The sequence below is a fragment of the Corvus hawaiiensis genome, chromosome 3 (assembly GCF_020740725.1).
Source record: "Corvus hawaiiensis isolate bCorHaw1 chromosome 3, bCorHaw1.pri.cur, whole genome shotgun sequence".
In the NCBI taxonomy this organism is placed as follows: Eukaryota; Metazoa; Chordata; class Aves; order Passeriformes; family Corvidae; genus Corvus; species Corvus hawaiiensis.
The window spans coordinates 1,869,490-1,889,622 of record NC_063215.1 but is presented as its reverse complement, the minus strand read 5'-3'; the positions used below and the strand labels follow the sequence as shown (position 1 = coordinate 1,889,622).

General features: G+C 57.2%; 1 protein-coding gene and 1 long non-coding RNA gene across 3 annotated transcripts; both read left to right on the top strand.

The window, feature by feature from the left end:
* The first annotated feature begins 4,979 nt into the window (after positions 1-4,979).
* PNOC (prepronociceptin) lies at positions 4,980-16,959 on the top strand. 2 transcript variants are annotated; one of them, XM_048298404.1, is made up of 5 exons: positions 5,000-5,074; positions 7,459-7,525; positions 9,723-9,847; positions 13,281-13,704; positions 15,230-16,959. In XM_048298404.1, exons 3-5 carry the CDS (start codon positions 9,728-9,730, stop codon positions 15,277-15,279), a joined length of 594 nt encoding a protein of 197 aa, XP_048154361.1. In that variant the 5' UTR covers positions 5,000-5,074; positions 7,459-7,525; positions 9,723-9,727; the 3' UTR covers positions 15,280-16,959. The 2 variants fall into 2 exon arrangements, with proteins under 2 accessions (XP_048154360.1, XP_048154361.1); XM_048298403.1 differs by lacking the exon at positions 7,459-7,525 and having other exon boundaries at positions 4,980-5,074.
* A 273-nt stretch (positions 16,960-17,232) lies between these two features.
* On the top strand, positions 17,233-17,711 carry LOC125323448. The gene is made up of 3 exons (XR_007202522.1): positions 17,233-17,248; positions 17,474-17,605; positions 17,672-17,711. It is a non-coding gene; the product is annotated as an uncharacterized LOC125323448 (long non-coding RNA).
* Positions 17,712-20,133: the final 2,422 nt, after the last annotated feature.

Sequence of the window (20,133 nt, the reverse complement as noted above, 5' to 3'; positions counted from 1 at the left end):
CAGATCTCCATCCTCATCCCACATCCAGCAGAGGATGGCTCGGAGCAGGAATTCCAAAGAACAGAGCGGGGGGGAAAGATCCGAACTAGGCCAAAACCTCATTTTCCTGGAAAAACCCTGGGATTTTCCAGAAATCTGCTGGATGCGGGGGGGGACGCGGAATCCCAGAAGAATTCCAGGTGGGAATGAGTCACCGGCTCCAGTCTGGTTCCTCGCCAGCCCTTCCTGAGTTTTTTCCCTAGGGAATAATTTTTTCCCGTGGGAAGCAGGAGATGCGGAGCGGGGCCGTGATCCCAACTCGAGGTTGGAATTCCATCCTGGGAGAATTCCCAGCTGGCTCATCCACTCCCGGACAAGGAATGAGCTCCGGAAGTGCCGGGGGCTGGGGTTGGGAATGAGATGATCCTTAAGGTCTCTTCCCGCCCAAACCATTCCATGATTCTGTGATATTTGGGGTCGGATCCATCGTTTTCCATCACTGGAACAAAGGAATTCTGCTACATCCCATCCCATGGGATTCATCCCAGCGTTCCTGCGCTCCTTGGGCTGCTCCTCGGAGCCCAAGATCCCGTAAAACTCCGGAGGTTGTTCCAGGAGGGATGAAAGGAGAGGAAAGACAGCTCCAGGCATTCCCAAAATCCAGGAATCCCTTGGATTTCATCGTCTGGATGGCCTGAATCCATCAGGAATCCCTTCCCAAGCTCCCCTTTCCCAGGGAAATCCCTCCATTCCCGCCTCTCCCAGCCTGCCATTGGATCCAGCCCCATCCCGACTCCTCTGTGGGAAGGAATTCCGGCCTCCAGGCCCTTCCCTGGGAATCTCGGCACTCCAGGAAGGCTCTCCCTTCCCTTTCCCGTCCCCGACTTCCCGAAAAACCCCTGGGCATGGATTCGGAGCCTCCTGCATCCCAGAATCCCGGAATGCTTTGGCTGGGATCCACGCAGCTTCAATCCCATCCCATTCCAAGGCCGGCACCTGCCCCGATGATCCCAGGCTGCTCCAACCTTTCCTTGGGCACTGCCAGGGATCCGGGCATTCCCTGGGAATTCCAGCCCAGCCGCGAATTCCTTCCCAAGATCCCAGCCCGAGCTCCCCCTTCCCACTGGGAAGCCATTCCCTGCCTCCTGCCCCTCCAGCCCTTTCCCAAATCCCAGCTCTCCTGGAGCCCCTTCAGGCTCGGGAAGCGGCTCCGAGGATTCCCGGGATCCTTCCCTTCTCCAGCCGGACATTCCCGGCTCCGCAGCTCCATGTGCTTTTTTTTTTCCCTAAAACTCCTCCTGGCCCATTTTGGGGCGCTGCTACTTTTAATTCCCCTTGGATCGGGAATTCCCAGGAATGTGGGATGGCAGCTCCGGAGGGCTCCGATCCCATCTCCGCTCAATCAGGGCCGACCCCAAACCGGAGCAGCGCCAATCCCGGTGTGATTCCAGAGCCATGGAGCGTGTCCGGGGCAGGGAACAGGAATGGGGCTGGAGCACCGGGAGCGGCTGAGGGAGCTGGGAAAGGGGCTCAGCCTGGGGAAAAGGAGGCTCAGGGGGGAATTTTCCCTCTGGAATTCCCTGACAGGAGCCAGGTGGGATCGGGATTTCTCCCAGGAAAAGAGGGAACGGCCCCAAGTTGTTCCAGGGGAGGCTCAGGTTGGATTTTGGGAACAATTCCCGCCTGGAGAGGCGGGTCAGGCAGTGGAAGGGGGAGTCCCCATCCCCGGAGTGTCCAAGGAATTCCTGGATGTGGCACTCGGAGCTGGGGACAAGGTGGGACTCGATGACCTCGGAGGGCTTTTCCAACCTCGGGAATTCCGGGATTCAGCCAGGAGCCCTTCCTGAGCTCCTCCAGCTCCTCAGGGACACAAATCCCACTCCTGCCAATCCCACTCCTGCCAATCCCACTCCTGCCATTCCCACTCCTTCCATTCCCACTCCTTCCATTCCCACTCCTGCCATTCCCACTCCTTGCATTTCCTCTCCTGCCATTCCCACTCCTTCCATTCCCACTCCTGCCAATCCCACTCCTGCCATTCCCATTCCTGCCATTCCCACTCCCTGCATTTCCTCTCCTGCCATTCCCACTCCTTCCATTCCCTCTCCTGCCATTCCCACTCCTTGCATTCCCATTCCTGCCATTCCCTCTCCTGCCATTCCCTCTCCTGCCATTCCCACTCCTGCCATTCCCACTCCTTGCATTTCCTCTCCTGCCATTCCCTCTGCTGCCATTCCTTCTCCTTCCATTCCCACTCCTGCCATTCCCACTCCTGCCATTCCCACTCCTGCCATTCCCACTCCTGCCATTGCCTCTCCTGCCATTCCCACTCCTGCCATTCCCACTCCTGCCATTCCCACTCCTGCCATTCCCTCTCCTTCCATTCCCACTCCTGCCATTCCCTCTGCTGCCATTCCTTCTCCTTCCATTCCCACTCCTGCCATTCCCACTCCTGCCATTCCCACTCCTGCCATTCCCTCTCCTGCCATTCCCACTCCTGCCATTCCCACTCCTGCCATTCCCACTCCTGCCATTGCCTCTCCTTCCATTCCCTCTCCTTCCATTCCCACTCCTGCCATTCCCACTCCTTGCATTTCCTCTCCTGCCATTTCCTCTGCTGCCATTCTCACTCCTGCCATTCCCATTCTGCCATTCCCACTCCTGCCATTCCCACTCCTTCCATTCCCACTCCTGCCATTCCCACTCCTGCCATTCCCACTCCTGCCATTCCCACTCCTGCCATTCCTCTCCTGCCATTCCCACTCCTGCCATTCCCTCTGCTGCCATTCCTTCTCCTTCCATTCCCACTCCTGCCATTCCCATTCCTGCCATTCCCATTCTTGCCATTCCTTCTCCTTCCATTCCCTCTCCTGCCATTCCCTCTCCTGCCATTCCCTCTCCTGCCATTCCCACTCCTGCCATTCCCACTCCTGCCATTCCCATTCCTGCCATTCCCATTCCTGCCATTCCCTCTCCTGCCATTCCCACTCCAATTCCCATCCCTGAGCAGCTTCCAGGCCTGCACGGAGCCTTCACCACCCTCATCCTCATCCTGACGGGACACAATTCCAAGCATCCCGACATTCCTGCTGGGAATAAATCAGCAGCACCTCCCTGGAGCCCATTTTTGGCCTTTTCCCACCCCAAATTTGGGCCGGCCAAGTTGGATTTTTTGAAGCATCTCCCAAGGCTCCCATGGACCACCGGATTTCTTGGAAAACTCCTGGAAAATCAGCTGGCAGTGCCTGAGCTTGGATCAGGAAAGAGGTGATCCCCATTTTCCTGAAGGAAGGGATAAAATCCCGGGATTTAAGCCGGAAAATATCCAGGCAGAACCCAAAAGCGACCGCGGGAATGCAAAATTCCAGGGAAACAGCCCCACTTCCCGAGTTTCCCAGCTTGGGAATCCTCCCCACCTTTCCCCGGCGCCGAATCCCATCTTTTTGATGTCCTGCTGCTGGAAGGGGTCGTTGCTTTTCCCTGGAAATTCCCTGTCACTCCGGATCCTGCCGGGATTGGCGGTCGGGAATGCTCGGACACGGATTTGGGACAGAAACGCCAAAAAACCCCCAAACCATTTAAAACATTCGCATTTTCCAGATTTCCAATATCCACATCCCGAAGTTGTTCCCGCCCAGCAGGGTTGGCCGTTGGGACCTACAGGGATCCCAAAAAAAACCCTGGGAATGCTCAAAAAAGGATATTTTTCCTCCTCCTCACCGGCTCGAATCCCTTCGGCCAAATTTGGGGAGAAAAGGCGTTTTTCTGGCAATAAACCCCCCCAAAAATGGGAATTTTGGGGAGCTGCCGAGGGAATGAAGGCGCTGAGAGTTGGGAAATTATCCCGGGAAAGGATAAAGGAAGCACGGAGCTTCTCCCAGGCCTAAAATCCAGGGAATTCTTGACAATCCAGGTGGTCCAGGGAAGACTGGAGCGACATTTTTATTCAAAAATTGCTTTTTTTAAAATGAGAAAAATAAATTTAAAATGTATTTATTTAAAGAAAAGGATGAGTTCCGGTCTCCTGGGAATGTGATGGGGCACAGCGTCACTTCCCAACCCCATTTTCCCTAAAAATCCCCCAAATCCAGGCTCTCATCCCAACCCTCCAACCACTCCTGTGATGTTCTACCCCCCTCTTTGGGGCGTTTTCCCGAATTTTTGGCTTTTCCAGGCCCAGGTGGTCCCACCTGGGGGGCACAAACTCAATTCCCAGATGGAAAAACGCTTCCCTCCCTCCTCCAGCCCTTCCCGGGGAGTCATTCCAAGGAATTACCGAGCTAGGATCGCGGCGCCGGATTCCTGATTGAATGAATTGAATTATTGAAATCTTTGATTCCCGAGGTGGCGGCAGGGAGAGGGATCCGGCAGGGATGAGCATTCCCACTGAAACGACGGGGGAAGAAAATCCCATGGGATGGGGCCGGTTTGGGGGAGAAAGCGGCGGAGGGGAAGGTTCGGCCTTTCCAAAGGAAAAGCAGCGCCAATTCCCGGCGCCGGAGCGGGCAGATCCCGGTCTCCGCTTCCCGCCGGGCATTTCCACCATCCCTGGAACACCCGCTTGGAATTTTCTGCTCTCCCCCGGCCAGTCCCAAACCCACGATTCCCACCCCGACGCTCAGCACGGACCGCGCCGCGCCGGAGCGGGATGGGCGCGGGAGCGGGGCTGGATCCGGGATTGAGGGGAAAGCCAGGTGGGAAAAATCCCCCCTCCACACCTCCCCCCCCCCCCCACACACCCCCCCCCCAAATCCCTCTGGGAAGAGCTTGGGGATGATCCCTACTGCTTCCGATCCGGGAAGCGGCCCCACACGGTGCGGAGCCGTCCCGCCCCACCCCGCCCTCCGCGATCCTCGGGCTGCGGGATGGGTGCGGGATGGATGCGGGGGAAGGAAAAGCCGCGCATTCCCGATCCCGGCTGGCGCATCCCTCCGCCGGCAGCCCCCGGGGGTGGGCTCAGGCGCGCACGTGTCCGGGGAGGGGGTGTGGGATGCGTGTGCACCCCGGCCATATAAACCCCGGCCAGAGCAGCCCCAGCCGCTCCGGCGCCGGGCGAGTCACGGAGCCGAGGAGCCGCCAGCTCCGCTCCGCTCAGGTAGGAATTCCGCTTCCCTGCTTTTTCCAGGCTTTTTTTTTTTTTTTTTTTTTTTTTTGGGGGGGGGGGTTGGGTTTTTTTTTTTTTTTATCTCTCCCCTCCTCATCCAGGAGGTTTCGCTTCGGGGATGAATCCCTGAATCCGCTCCCTGCTGAGGGTGAAACGAAATCTCCTTCCCGAGGGATGGAGCCGGCCCCGCTATCCCACCGCAGGAAAAGTTTCGCTCTCCAGCCCCAAAATCCAGCGGGGATGCAACAAGAGGCGGCGTGGCCTGCCCGGAGCCGCGGGGTGCTGCTGGATTCCTCCGGGATAGAGGGAATTTCTGGGCTTTAGGGAATTTTTTTAGGGGAGCTGCCACGCCACGATTTTGCCCATCCCGTATTCCCACTCCTTTCCCTTCGGCTCGGGACCTCCCCGGGATGCTCCTGCCTTGCGAGCCAGCCCTAAAATCACACAAAAACCGGGACGAGCGGGGGATTCTTTTTGTTGTTGCTTTGTTCGGTTCAGATCCCCCCACCCCAAAAACAAACAAAAAAAAAAAAAAGAAGGAAGGAGCGGCTGAGAAGACGGGAATGCCGGGGGAAAAAATGTTATTCCCGATGGTTTTTTCCCCTCCGAGCAGCCTTTCCCGGCTCCCATCTGTGTTTCCAGTCACACCGCGGCGCCTCATTTGGGCCAATTATGGCCAATTACCTGATTGAGGGGCACCGCGGAAAGGCAGCGCTGATTTTTCCTACCGAGCACCGGGCATCTGTAGCCAACCCCCCCTCCCTCCTCCTTCTCCTCCCCAGCATTCCCAAATCCCTCTTTTCCTCCCTGAAATGCCCCCAAAAGCCGCCGGCACAAAGCCAGGATTTGGGGGAGCAGGGCAGGGATTTAGCGGGGGACACTCTTGGATGATAATTTGCTTTTTTTGTTTTCCACCTGGGAAAAGCTTTCCCTCCTTCCATGGATCCTTCCCGGCCGCCTCTGTGTCACCCTCTGGATCAGGCCTTGGCTCCAGGAAGGGGGGGGGGGGAAAAAAAGGGAGATTCGTGCTGGTTTTACCCCGGCAGTGGGAAGCGGGAATGCTGCGGGATGTGCCCCTCACGTGGCGGGGCCGATCCCAAACCGGGAATGCCGGAGCATCCTTGGAGGAGGTGTTTGGGGCAGGAGGATGGCGATCCCACAGCCGGGATAATCGCATGGGAAGAGGCGCTGGGAGCTGCCCGCGAGCTCCCGGCCCGAATCGCCTCAAATGGAGCGGATAAAATCCCATTGCAGGCAGCACCTGCTGCCCCTTCCACCTCCTCTCCTCGCCTTATTCCCGTTCCCGCTGCTCCCAGAATGGAGAAGGCAGCGTCTCCCACCTCATCCCAGCCGGAGCAATCCATAAAAGCCGCTTTTCCTGATGGATAAACCCCGCCGTTATCTCAACCGCAGGCTGGATTTCCAGAAAAAAAAAAAACAAAAAAACCCAAAACCCCACAAAAATCCACAGAAACCTCATTTTTTTATTGTTTTTATTCCTCCCCAAATTAATGAGGGTGATTCAACCGCGTGGAAAACTCCATGGATTCACCCTTGGGGCAGCGGGGATGGAGCGGCCGTGTCCTGGCACATCCCTCCGGCATGGATGGGGGGTCGTTTTTTGGGGAGGAAAAGGAAGATTTGTACCCGGGAGGAGCTTTTTGGGGTGGCCGTGACATCCCCGGGCACGACCGGAGCATCCCTTGGGAAAGAAGGCCCAGGCTGGGTTTTCCCGGAGGAAAAAATATTGTTTAAAATGGTGAAAAAATGGGGGGGGGGGAGAAAAAATGTGGGGAAAGGGGGAAGAAGGGGGGAGGGGGGGATAGGGAAAAACAGGGGGAATGGAAATAACGGGGGGAAATCGGAAAGAATAGGAAAAAAAATAGGGGAAACTGAAATATTGGGGGAAATGGGGAAAACACACATCCTTTTTTTTTTTTTTCCCCCCACGGATTCGTGGCTGGGAAACTCGGGAAGGGGCTTGGAGCTGTCACCACCCTCCCCCAGGAAGAAAATCCCCTAAAAGCGTCCTTCCCTTTTCCCTGGTTGAATTTTGGGGCGGGGGGGGGGGGGAGGATGCACAAAGCGGGATCCGCTCCCTCTTTTCCCGGCCCATCCCGATCCCACCTTCCCACGAACCGCGCAGGAACCTCGGCGCCTCCTCCCCGCTCTCCCCAGGACTCGGGAACCTCTTGGGGACAGCGACAGAGGGGTGGCAGCTCCTTCCCCGGCTCTGCCCATCCTGCTTTTCCCGGGCTGGCGGCGGGGGGGAGGAATTTTGCCCTCTCCCGGGAGCTTCGTGCCAAGCCTGTGACTCACCCGGCCGCTTTTAATGACTCGATGGAGATTAAGCCTCGATTCCTGCTCCTTATCAGCTTCCCCCCGGACCCTCCGGCAAATGACAGGCGCGAGTTGTCACCGCCCGGCTGCCGGGGACAAAAGGTGACCGTCGTGCCAGGCAGGGAGCCCGCAGGATGCTCCGTGGCTCCTCGAGGAGCGCGGGGGCGTCTTTGGGAAACGGGGGGGGGGGGAAATTGGGGACCCCCTCCGCAGGTGCTCAGGTGTCCCCAAAATCAGCGGGGATGGCGCAGAGCTGCCGCCAGCGAGGGGTCCTTGCTCTCATCCAGGGGTTGGGGGGGATCTTCCAGCGTGGAGGGGTTTGGGTGTCACATCCCTGTCCTGGTGCTCTCTGTCACCTCTGTGTGGTCCCGTATTTATCCCCTAACCCTCGTGCCACCTCCCTGTCCTGGTCACCTCTGTCCAGTCCCGTATTTATCCCATAAACCTGGTGCCACCTCCCTGTCCTGGTCACCTCTGTCTGATCCCATATTTATCCCATAAACCTGGTGCCACCTCCCTGTCCTGGTCACCTGTGTCCAGTCCCGTATTTATCCCATAAACCTGGTGCCACCTCCCTGTCCTGGTCCTTTCTGTCCCCTCTGATCCCATATTTATCCCATAAATCTGGTGCCATCTCCCCATCCTGCTCCTCTCTGTCACCTCTGTCCGGTCCCTTCATTGTCCCCTAACCCTGGTGCCACTTCCCTGTCCTGGTCACCTCTGTCTGATCCCATAAACCTGGTGCCACCTCCCTGTCCTGGTCACCTCTGTCTGATCCCATATTTATCCCATAAACCTGGTGCCACCTCCCCGTCCTGGTCACCTCTGTCCTGTCTGATCCCATATTTATCCCATAAATCTGGTGCCACCTCCCTGTCCTGGTCACCTCTGTCTGATCCCATATTTATCCCATAAATCTTGTGCCACCTCCCCATCCTGCCCCTCTCTGTCCCCTCTGTGTGGTCCCTTCATTGTCCCCTAACCCTGGTGCCACCTCCCTGTCCTGGTCACCTCTGTCTGATCCCATATTTATCCCATAAACCTGGTGCCACCTCCCTGTCCTGGTCACCTCTGTCTGATCCCATAAACCTGGTGCCACCTCCCCATCCTGCCCCTCTCTGTCACCTCTGTCCGGTCCCTTCATTGTCCCCTAACCCTGGTGCCACCTCCCTGTCCTGGTCACCTCTGTCCGGTCCCGTATTTATCCCATAACCCTGGTGCCACCTCCCTGTCCTGGTCACCTCTATCCGATCCCATATTTATCCCATAAATCTGGTGCCACCTCCCCATCCTGCCCCTCTCTGTCCCCTCTGTGTGGTCCCTTCATTGTCCCCTAACCCTGGTGCCACCTCCCTGTCCTGGTCACCTCTGTCTGATCCCATAAACCTGGTGCCACCTCCCCATCCTGGTCACCTCTGTCCCCTCTGATCCCATATTTATCCCCTAACCCTGGTGCCACCTCTCTGTCCTGGTCACCTCTATCCGATCCCATATTTATCCCATAAATCTGGTGCCACCTCCCCATCCTGCCCCTCTCTGTCCTCTCTGATCCCATATTTATCCCTTACCCCTGGTGCCACCTCCCCGTCCCCTCTCTGTCCCCTCTATCCGACCCCATATTTATCCCCTACCCCTGGTCCCACACAGCTCCGGGATCTGCTCCCGACGACCCCGGAGAAGCCGGATCCCTTTTCCCGGCAGGATGAGGGCAAAGAGGGATGGGGAGGATCCACGTTCCCGTTCCCAGGTGGCCACCGGGATGAAGCTCCGGGAACTGGGAGGGAAGTGCGAGGCCTGGGTCGTGTCGGTCACTGATGTTGGTAGAACCCGCAGGGACACGGAATTCTATGGGAATTCTGTGGGAATTGGGCTCAGATCCCAGCAATCCATGATCTGAGGATTGACTTGAACCATCCTAGGATAGGGACAGGGCTGGCAGCTCCCCAAAACCAGCCCGGAGCGGGAAATGGCACGGATGGGAACCATCCAGCTCCGGGAACAGCTGGGAATGCGCTGCCCCACCACGTCCAGCCCCGGCCGGGACCTCTGCCATGAGAGTGCCCGGAAAAAACGCACCCGGAACACTCCGGATCCTTTTTGGGAGCAGCTCCTTTCCCAACGGGATAATTTCGGCAGGGAGAGGCTGGGCTGAGGCCAGGCACGTTTTGGTGCAGGCACCGTCCCGGTTTGGCGGGATTTCGCGGGGTTTTGGCGGGATTTCGCGGGGTTTCGGCGGGATTTCGCGGGGTTTTGACAGGATTTCGCGGGGTTTTGACGGGTCCGTCCCTGCCGTGCGCAGCCACCATGAGGGCCGTGCTCTGGGACCTGCTGCTGCTGTGCCTCTTCGCCCAGGCGCGGGGCGACTGCCGGGGCGACTGCCTGCACTGCGACCGCCAGCTCTACCGCGACAGCTTCGACGTCCTCGTGAGTGCCGCCGCGGCCCCTTGTCCCCAGTCCCGTGGGCGCCCTCCTCCCTGAGCGGGATTGGGGTCCCGGGGTGGGATTTGGGTTTGGAGGGGGAGGTGCCGCCTGCTGTCGCTGTCCGTGGGCACCGGGGTGGTCCCGAGGGAGGGCGAAGATCCCAAATCGGGACCCCAAACACCCCCAGCTTTCATCCCCCATTGCTCCTCACCCATCCCAACCCCATCCTCTGAGGAGCCTCCGAAATCCCGCTCCCGGTCTCGATTTGCCTCCCACCCTGGATGGGAAGAGCCATAATCCCGCAATTTGGGCTTTTCCCAGCTCCGATCCTTTTCCGCTCCGCTGAGCCGTGGCCGTGTCCCGGCCGGCTGCGATCCCGTCTCCGCCATTCCCGAGGGATTATCCATCACCTCTCCCCGCCCACTCCCCTGTTTATCCGGAATGACAAATCCCAGCACGTCCCCCCCTTCCCAAAAGGAGCCGGCAGCTCGGAAGGCCCCCAGGGTTGGGAAATATCCCCCCAAAAATCTCGGGAGGGACCAGAGACTTCCAGGAGAGGCTGGAGCCACCCCAGTGCCACCAAGGGCACGTCACTGCCACCAAGTTTTGGGGGGCCACCACGCTGGTTTGGCCCCAAAATGTTGGTTTGAAGGCACCAGCACCTTCTTCCTGCCTGGTCCTGCTCTTGGAGCTCCAGCCGGAAACTGGGAGAGAACCTGGGATGGTTGGTGGCCCCTGGATCCCATGGCAGGTCCGATCCCAAAGAAAGAGCGGTTTGAACCGGGAGCGGAGGGATTTGGGGTCTTCTGAGGCTCCGTTTGGGCTGGAAGAAGCCTCGCGGTGGGATTTGGTGCAACCCTTCCACCAAAGCAAGGCCCGAGGAAGTCCCGTCAGCTCCGTCGGAGGTGGGAGCAGGAGATTCCCCGGAATTCCCGGTGCCAGGGAGGGACAGGGACCAGCTGCTCCTCCAGCTGTGGGTGAATCGCCCCATCCCGCTCCCCAAAACCCACAGAGGCACCAAGCAAAGATCGGGAAGAGCCTCCCCAGGTGGTTTTGGCGCTGGATGTGGAGGATCATCGGCTGCTGCTTGCCGAGCATTCCCAACCCGCTCCGAGCCGTTTCCGTGGGAATTCAGACCACAGCTCCACGGCCGAGGAGCCCGGGATGTCCGTGCTGGAGGGTGCCAGGACCTCTGATGGTGCGGCTGGGCTGAATCCTCTCGAACTGCACAGATCCATCACTTCCATCGGCGCAGACCCTTCCAAAGCCTTGGAAATCCCAGGAGAGGACCTCGGCTCAGAGCAGGATGCCCTCGGTGACCCCACAAGGCCCCATCCTACAAAACGCTCCTCACCGCCTCGCTTGGGGACAATTCCCCTTCTTTTGGGTTTTGTCGGCGGAGCCCTCGGGGATGGGAAGAGCCGATGGAGCTGCAGCCCTGAGCGACCACGCCGGGACTTGTGGCACCTCCCTCTTGGCCGAGCTGATGGTCCCAAGAAGAGAAGTTCGGCAGAGCTTTGGGGCCTGCAGGCGGCCACGGGATCCCCGATGTCCTCCAGCACGGCATCCCCAGCTGGGGTTCGGCGTTTGAAGGACCCCGCCGTGAAGGAGACGCCGGGATGGAGACGATTCCGCGTGCAGGAGGACAACCCTTCCCTTCTGGGCCTTCCACCCACGGCTCCTTCTGGTGTTTGTTGAGTTTGGCTCTTCCATGATCTTTTCTGGATGGTTTTCCCTGGGCGCTGTGCCGGGTCTGCGTCCGGCTCCGATGGATGAGGCACAACCGTGGTGGGATGAACCCGTGCGCGCTGAGGGAGCCCAGGGACACCTGTGACAAAGGGACGTGGTGAGGGGGGCCCGTTCCTGGGGGCTGGAGGATCCAAAGGTCACCGCTGCCTTTGAGGAAGGCGTGGAGGAGGATCTGGGAAGCTTCCCATGGATCCCCAGCGAGGTGTTGGAGCGCATCGTCCTGCAGAGCTTCCCCGAAGGTTTGGAGCACGGGAATGTCACCGGGAGCAGCCAGCGGGGATTTATGGAGGGGAAGCAGTGCCTGACCAGCGCCGGGGCTCTCTGCAGCCGGACAGCCGGGCTGGACCTTCATCCCCGTGTCCCGTGACATCCTCAGGGCCAATCCCGGGGCAGTGAGGTGGAGTCGAACCTGGAGGAGCTGGACTTGTTCCGGATAACGGGGCAGGAGCACCCTCAGCAGAGGCTGCGATGCTGGGAGGGGTGGGGGGAGCCCACAGGGTCCCGCTGCCATCCGGAGGAACGTTCCCAGCTGGAGAAACCTCGGGAAGAGCAGCAAGGAGAGGAGCAAAGTCCCGTCCCGGGGGAGGAACAGCTCCAGGCACCGGGACCTGCCATGGGAACGGGCCAGAGGTCCCTTCCCACCTCCACCATCCCATCCCATCCCATCCCATCCCATCCCATCCCATCCCATCCCATCCCATCCCATCCCATCTCCACCGTCCTGTCCTAACTCCACCATCCCATCCCAGCTCCACCGTCCCATCCCATCCCAGCTCCACCATCCCATCCCATCCCATCTCCACCAGCCTGTCCCAGCTCCACCATCCCATCCCGTCCCAGCTCCACCATCCCATCCCTTCCCAGCTCCACCATCCCATCCCAGCTCCACCATTCCTTCCCAGCTCCACCATTCCTTCCCATCCCATCCCATCCCATCCCATCCCATCCCATCCCATCCCATCCCATCCCTTCCCATCCCATCCCATCCCATCTCCACCAGCCTGTCCCAGCTCCACCATCCCGTCCCGTCCCAGCTCCACCATCCCGTCCCGTCCCAGCTCCACCATCCCATCCCATCCCAGCTCCACCATCCCGTCCCATCCCAGCTCCACCATCCCGTCCCGTCCCAGCTCCACCATCCCGTCCCGTCCCAGCTCCACCATCCCGTCCCGTCCCAGCTCCACCATCCCGTCCCGTCCCAGCCCCACCGTCCCATCCCATCCCAGCTCCACCGTTCCATCCCATCCCAGCTCCACCAGCCTGTCCCACCATCCTGTCCCGTCCCAGCTCCACCAGCCCGTCCCATCCCAGCTCCACCATCCCATGACTCGATGGCTTTTGGGTTGAAGGGCCCAGCAGAGCCCAGAATGGTGGAGCAGGAGCGTGGAATTCAACGGGAAGAGCAGAGCGTGTCGGGGGAAGGTTGGAGACGGGTGCTGAGCATCTCCACTCTGGGAACGGGCTTTGGGAGGGGACACCTCCCAGGATGAGGCCAGGGAAGTGCTGACGAGCTGCCGGCCCCTTTCCGTGGGCGCGGTTGGGTGTCGGATGGGCTGGAAGCGCGGGGATGCCGGAGTACCTGGATCTGGATGCTCTCGGAGGTCCCTTCCAACCCAACCATTCCCCGCTTTGGGGCACAGTCGCGGGTGCTCCATCCCTCTGACGTCCATCCGTGTTTCCCTCGCAGATCTGCATCCTGGAGTGCGAAGGCGAAGCCGTGCCGAGGGCCACCTGGGAGCTGTGCGCGGCCGCCAGCCGAGCCGCCCCGCGGCCCCGCGACCTCGCCGCCGAGCCCTGGCCCGGCGCGGCTCCGGCGCTGCCGGCGGGCCCGGCCAACCCTCTCCAGGTCACCGAGCTGCTGCGGCGCCGCGGGGCCGACGCCGACGAGGCCGCGCCGGGCACCTTCCCGCAGCCTCCCGAGGAGGACATTTCCCGGCGGCTCGGCCGCTTCCCGCCGGGAATGGGCGGCTGGCGCCCGGCGCCGGCGGCCAAGGGGGTGCAGAAGAGGTACGGGGGCTTCATCGGGGTGCGCAAGTCGGCTCGGAAGTGGAACAACCAGAAGAGGTTTAGCGAGTTCCTGAAGCAGTACCTGGGGATGGCGCCGCGCTCCAGTGAGTACGGCCTCGGCGGCGGCACCGGCGAGCACAACGAGATCTAAACCGAGACCCCGCCGGGGCCGCCGAACGCCAACCCTCCACCCCTGCCCGCCACATTCCATGGGTGCCATCCAACAAGGGGGCCATCACAAAGAGAATCCATTCGGAAATGGCTCGGAAACGCCAAATTGGAGGCCGGGGAGGGACGCGGAGGCGGCGCGGGAAGGGCCTTCTTCGGGGTCACCTTCGGGGTCACCTTCGGGGTCACCCTCCCGCCCAGAGAGGATGGGCTGAAGGGGTTTGTGCTCCACGTCCAGCACGGGTTGGTTCCCCCCAGTACAAAAATGTCCCCCAAAAAATAGGGAAAAAAAAAAAGAAATCAGGAATTCAAAAAGAAGTGAGGAAAATGTTACAGATTTTTCATTAAAAAAAAAAAAAAACCCAAAAATTGAGATTGAGAACGGTTTGCAAGTCAAAGGCAATGGGAAAGAACGCTAAAGGAAAGAAGCAGCTAAATGAAAAAAAAAAAGAGAATTTCCATCCCTGAAAATCAAATAACTTCAATGATTTCGATTTAAAAAGGGTGAGGAGAAAGGGAAAATACTTAAAAGAAACAAAAAAGGAATTAAAAAATTTTAAAAGGAATAAAAAATGAATTTCAGAAGTATATAAAAGAAATATAAAAAAATTTCAAAAGTATTTAAAAGGAATAAAGAATGAATTTCAAAAATATTTAAAAGGAATAAAGATTAAATTTTAAAGTATTTAAAAGGAAATTAATAAAAAGATCAAAATCATTTAAAAGGAATAAAAGATCGCTCCAAATTATTTAAAAGAAGCTTAAAAAAGGAGGTAAAACATTTAAAATAAGCGGGATGAAAGCATTTAAACCAAATTTTAACGAGGAGCAAAAGTTGAGGTCGAGTAAATTAAAAATGTAAAAAAATAAAAAGGGATTAAATAAAAAGGGATTCAACAAAAAGAGATTAAAGAAAAAGAGATTAAAGAAAACCAGGACTGCTCCACGTGGAAATGAAACAATTCCCGCCCGGAATTGTTCCCGTCCAGTCCCCGCTGCCCCCGTTGAGCCGGGGTTGATCCCACGCCGCCATTCCCAAGGGAATTCCGGAATTCCGGGACGCTCGGAGCCCCCTCTTCCCCTGCAGCTGCCGAGACTCCCCCCACCCCTCTCCCCCACCCCCCCAAATTCCAGATTTGGGAGAATTTTAACATTTTTCCACTTTGGGGGTTTTTTTCCCATTTTTCCTTTTTTTCCCCCCCCCTCCCTAAATCCCGGGATTTCCTCCATCCCAATCCCAGGGAGGGAGAACCCCTCGCTCCCTCCGCTCTCGGCTCAGCAGCTGCTTTTTTTTTTGTTGTTGTTGTTTTTTGGTTTTTTCCTTCTTTTTATTTTTTCCTCCTTTTTTTTCCCCCCTCTTTAATTCCTTCTTTTTTTTTTTTTTTAATTTTTTTCCTTCTCCTTTTTTTTTTTTTTTTTTTTTTCCTTTTTTCCCGATTTTATTTTGTATTTTTTTTGTAGCGTTCCGGCACCGCTTCCCAGCACCTTCTGCCCGGCACAGGCAAAATTAAACCCTGCTCCTGCCCCAGCCGCTCCATCCTCTCTCTGCCGGACCCCAAAGCGCTTCAGACCCGAAATCTCTTTGCTCTTCACCCACTTAAAGCCACATTTAACCCCGGAGCCGACGAATTCCGACGGGAGCGCGAATTCCGACGGGAGGGAGGGAGGGATCCACGCGGAACGGGCGGAAATCGATGCAAAGTACAGGAAAAACAAAAAACAACGGAATTTTTGCCGGAAAAAATTGGGGATTTTTTTTTTTTTTTTTTTTTTTGGCGGGAGGTGGGGGCGGGGCTTTGGTTTTGGAGTTTGGGGTTTTTTTGGCCGATTTGCGTCCAGCAAAATCAACCCCGAATTCCCAGATTTTCCCAGCTCTGGAGATGGGATTTTGGCTTCCCGTGGGATTCATTCCCAACTTTCAAGGGTCGCATCCCGACTCCCGCCCAGCTCCCCAAAATTCTGTAAATCCTCATTTATTTTCGTTTCAATTCCCCCTCTTTTGTTTCGTTTTGTTGCCGCCATTCCCCCCTTTTTCCGAGCGCTTTCCTTGGAATTTCGTGACCACGCCGGGGCCGACGCCTTTGCTCTGCACCTCGACCCGCCAGCGCCTTCCCGGCGCGTCCCAACCCCAGAAAATGTGGGATTTCCCCACATCATTCCCAGGAGGACAATCCAAATCCGGCCGATTCCCTCCTTCCCGCTTCATCCCAAAAAAAAACCCCCACCCCCTTCCCGAAGTTTATCCCGGCCTCACCCGCGGCGCCGCCGCCGTCGCCTTCCTTTGTTTAAAAAAAAACCACCAAAAAACCGTAAAAGACGAGAATCCCGCTGGGAAAAAGCACCCAAAAAACCAAAAAAAAAAAATAGGGAAAAAATTCCAGGATAATCCCGAAATGTTGTTGTTTTTAATTGTTTCCTACAAAGATTTCTCCATTAAACTTGTACATAGCAAAAGGATTAATAAATCAGTTTACTGTTTCTACGATCTGATTGCGACTGGCCACCGTCACTCGGGCGTGAGCAGCTTCCCGCTGTCCCATCCCACGGGAATTCCTTGGATTTACGGGGCTGGGGGAGAAAAAAAGTGGAGATTTTGGGGTGTATTTAAAAAAATAAAATCCAGGAATGCCGTGGCGCGGAAGAGCTGCGGGAAGGGCGATCCCGTTGGTGAGGAATGGGGTGGAGCCAGGGGTGGGTGGAGCGGGGAAATGGGATAAAAAGTGGGGTTTTAGGGTTTGAGGGAGACAACGGGAATTTCCACCTGGATCCATCCATAGCTTTTTCCAGCTTTCCCCAGCAGCTGGAAATTTGGGATCGCCGTGGATTTAGGGATGGGAGCGGCATCGCTGCCCCGCGTGGTGGCGGGGGGTGAGGAGGAGCCATCCCAAGGGAATTCCCAGGTTCTTCAGGACAGCGGTCGGCGATTAAAAAATTGATTGGGAGAAGCCTCGGACTGGTGGGAGGGGAATTTTTTTGGGATTGGGGCGAGGTGGGATCCGAGGTCCCCAAACTCCCTGCGGGAATTGTAGGAATTGCATCCGTTTGGTGTTCCCGGGATGCAATTTTTAATCTGGTTTTTCCCTGTTTTTCCCCTCCTGGGACCCCCCTTCAGCTCCATCTCCTCTTCCCTCGCCTTTTCCAGTTCCTTTTCCACCTCCACATCCATGAAAAAATAAAATTCTATCAAATTATCTGGGGTTTTTTTCGCATCCGAAGGCGCGTTGGAGTGGAGGGGAGGGCTCCAGGCCAATCCAGCGCCTTTTCACCCCTCCCTGGAGCTTCCAGGATTTTTTGGGATACTGGAATTCTCCTGGAGAAGCCGGCTTGGAGGGGTGGGATTTTCCCTGGGTTAAACGGGGCTGGATGGGAATAATCGGGAATGGGGACGGTCACCAGTGGGATCAGAGCTGCTCCCACTTGGGATTTCTAGGGAAGATTTGGGATCAAGGAACCCTCAGTGAGGGTGGAGGTGACTCCGAGGTGGGTGGGATGCGGGAATGCCGGAGGGATCGGGATCGGGATCGGGATCGGGATTGGGAAGGGCTGGATCCGTGGGATGAGGTGGGTGGGATGAGGGAATGCCGGAGGGATCGGGATTGGGAAGGGCTGGATCCATGGGATGAGGTGGGTGGGATGAGGGAATGCCAGAGGGATCGGGATCGGGATCGGGATCGGGATTGGGAAGGGCTGGATCCGTGGGATGAGGTGGGTGGGATGTGGGAATGCCGGAGGGATCGGGATCATTGGGAAGGGCTGGATCCATGGGATGAGGTGGGTGGGATGTGGGAATGCCGGAGGGATCGGGATCATCGGGAAGGGCTGGATCCATGGGATGAGGTGGGTGGGATGTGGGAATGCCGGAGGGATCGGGATCATCGGGAAGGGCTGGATCCATGGGATGAGGGCGATGGTGTGAAGGTCCCCAAGGCTGAGTGCCGGCTCCTGGATTTGTGTCACCATGGAATGCTCCAGGATGGAAAACTGGGAAAGGTTTGGAGCTGGGAAAGGGGCTCAGCCTGGAGAAAAGGAGGTTCCAGAGGGAATTTTCCCCCTCTGGAATTCCCTGAGCAGCCAGGTGGGATCGGGATCTCTCGCAGGGAACAGGGATGGGATAAGTGGGTTGCACCAGGGGAAGTTCCGCTTGGATTTGGGAATAATTCCTGCCTGGAAAGGGTTTTCCAGCTGCCCAGGGATGTTGGGAATCCTCACCCCTGGAGGAATCCCAGGAATTCCTGGACGCGGCACTCAGAGCCCGGAGCCGGTGACAAAGTCGGGATCAGCGGCGTGCGACTCGCCCATCCTGGAGTTCTTTCCCATCCCAAATAATTCCGGGATCCCAGGTTAAAAACTTGCTGGATTTGGGGGGTTTTTTTGGGAAAACAAGCGCGGGAAGGAGGCGGCGCTGGGAGGGAGGAGCGGCGGTGCCAGCGGCGGGCGGACACTGCGACCTAGCGGGGACAGGAGAGGGGACAGCGGAATCCCGGGAATGCGCTGGGGGAAAAGGGGGAAAAGGGGGGAAAACGGGGGAAAAGGAGGGGAAAAGGAGGGGGAAAGGAGGGGAAAAGGGGGGAAAAGGGGGGAAAAGGGGGGAAAAGGGGGGAAAATGGGGGGAAAATGGGGGGAAAATGGGGGGAAAAGGGGGGAAAACGGGGGGAAAACGGGGGGAAAACGGGGGGAAAACGGGGGGAAAACGGGGAGAAAAGGAGGGGGAAAGGAGGGGGAAAGGAGGGAAACTGGAGGGGAAAGGGAGGGGAAAAGGGGGGAAAGGGGGGAAAGGGGGGAAAGGGGGAAAAAGGGGAAAAAGGGGGAAAAAGGGGGAAAAGGGGGAAAAAGGGGGAAAAGGGGGGAGAGAAAAGGAGGGGAAAAAGGAGGGGAAAAGGAGGGGAAAGGAGGGAAAAGGAGGGGAAAGGAGGGGAAAGGAGGGGAAAGGAGGGAAAAGGAGGGAAAAGGAGGGGAAAGGAGGGGAAAGGAGGGAAAAGGAGGGAAAAGGAGGGGGAAAGGAGGGGGAAAGGAGGGAAACTGGAGGGGAAAGGGAGGGGAAAGGGAGGGGAAAGGGAGGGGAAAAGGGGGGAAAGGGGGGAAAGGGGGAAAAAGGGGGAAAAGGGGGAAAAGGGGGAAAAGGGGGAAAAGGGGGAAAAGGGGGAAAAGGGGGAAAAGGGGGGAGAGAAAAGGAGGGGAAAAAGGAGGGGGAAAAGGAGGGGGAAAAGGAGGGGGAAAAGGAGGGGGAAAAGGAGGGGGAAAAGGACGGGAAAAAGGATGGGAAACGGGGGGAAAACGAGGCGGGAAGAGGGAGAAAAGGAGGGGAAAGGAGGAGAAAAGGAGGGAAGAAGGACGAAAGGAGGGAAACTGGGGAGGGGAAGGGAGGGGAAAAGGAGGGGAAAAGGGGCAAAAAGGAGGGAAAAGGAGGGGAAAGGAGGGGAAAAGGAGGGGAAAAGGAGGGGAAAAGGAGGGGAAGAGGGAGGGAAAAGAGAGGGAAAAGAGAGGGAAAAGGAGGGAAAAGGGGGGAAAAGGGGGGAGAGAAAAGGAGGGGAAAGGGAGGGGAAAAGGAGGGGAAAAGGGGCAAAAAGGGGCAAAAAGGAGGGAAAAGGAGGGAAAAAGGGACAAAAAGGGAAAAGTAGGGGAAAAGGAGGGGAAAAGGAGGGGAAAAGGAGGGGAAAAGGAGGGGAAAAGGAGGGGAAAAGGAGGGGAAAAGGAGGGGAAAAGGAGGGAAGGAGGGAAACTGGAGGGGGAAGGGAGGGGAAAAGGGGGAAAAAGGAGGGGAAAACGGGAAAAAAGGGGCGAAAAGGGAGAAAAAGGAGGGAAAAGGAGGGGAAAAGGAGGGGAAAAGGAGGGGAAAAGGAGGGGAAAAGGAGGGGAAAAGGAGGGGAAAAGGAGGGGAAAAGGAGGGGAAAAGGAGGGGGAAAGGAGGGGGAAAGGAGGGGGAAAAGGAGGGGGAAAAGGTGGGAAAAAGGAGGGGAAAAGGTGGGAAAAAGGAGGGGAAAAGGTGGGAAAAAGGAGGGGAAAAGGAGGGGGAAAAGGAGGGAAAAGGAGGGAGAGGGAAAAAAGGAGGAAAATGAGGGGAAAAGGAGAAAAAAGGGGGAAAATGGAGGGAAAAAGGAGGGAAAGGGAGGGGAAAAGGAGAAAAAAGAGGGGGGAAAAAGGAGGAAAAGCAGGAAAAAGGAAGAAAAAGGAGGGAAAAGGAGAAAAAGGAGGGGGGAAAAGGAGGAAAAAGTGGGGGGGAATTTGCAGGAAAGCAGGAAAAAGGAGGAATGGGGAAAATGGTGGTTTTTTGGTGGTTTTGGGGGGTTTGGGGGTTTTGGGGTTTTTGGTGGTTAAAAGGTGGAAAAAGGAGGAAAAAAGGAGGAAAAAAGGAGGAAAAAAGGAGG

Bases quoted from the DNA above. Each gene is read 5' to 3' on its own strand.
- PNOC (XM_048298403.1), top strand. From the start codon at position 9,728: ATGAGGGCCGTGCTCTGGGACCTGCTGCTGCTGTGCCTCTTCGCCCAG. The intron at 9,848-13,280 runs GTGAGTGCCGCC...TTTCCCTCGCAG, and splicing joins GCGACAGCTTCGACGTCCTC to ATCTGCATCCTGGAGTGCGA. The intron at 13,705-15,229 runs GTGAGTACGGCC...TTTTTTTTGTAG, and splicing joins GGGGATGGCGCCGCGCTCCA to CGTTCCGGCACCGCTTCCCA.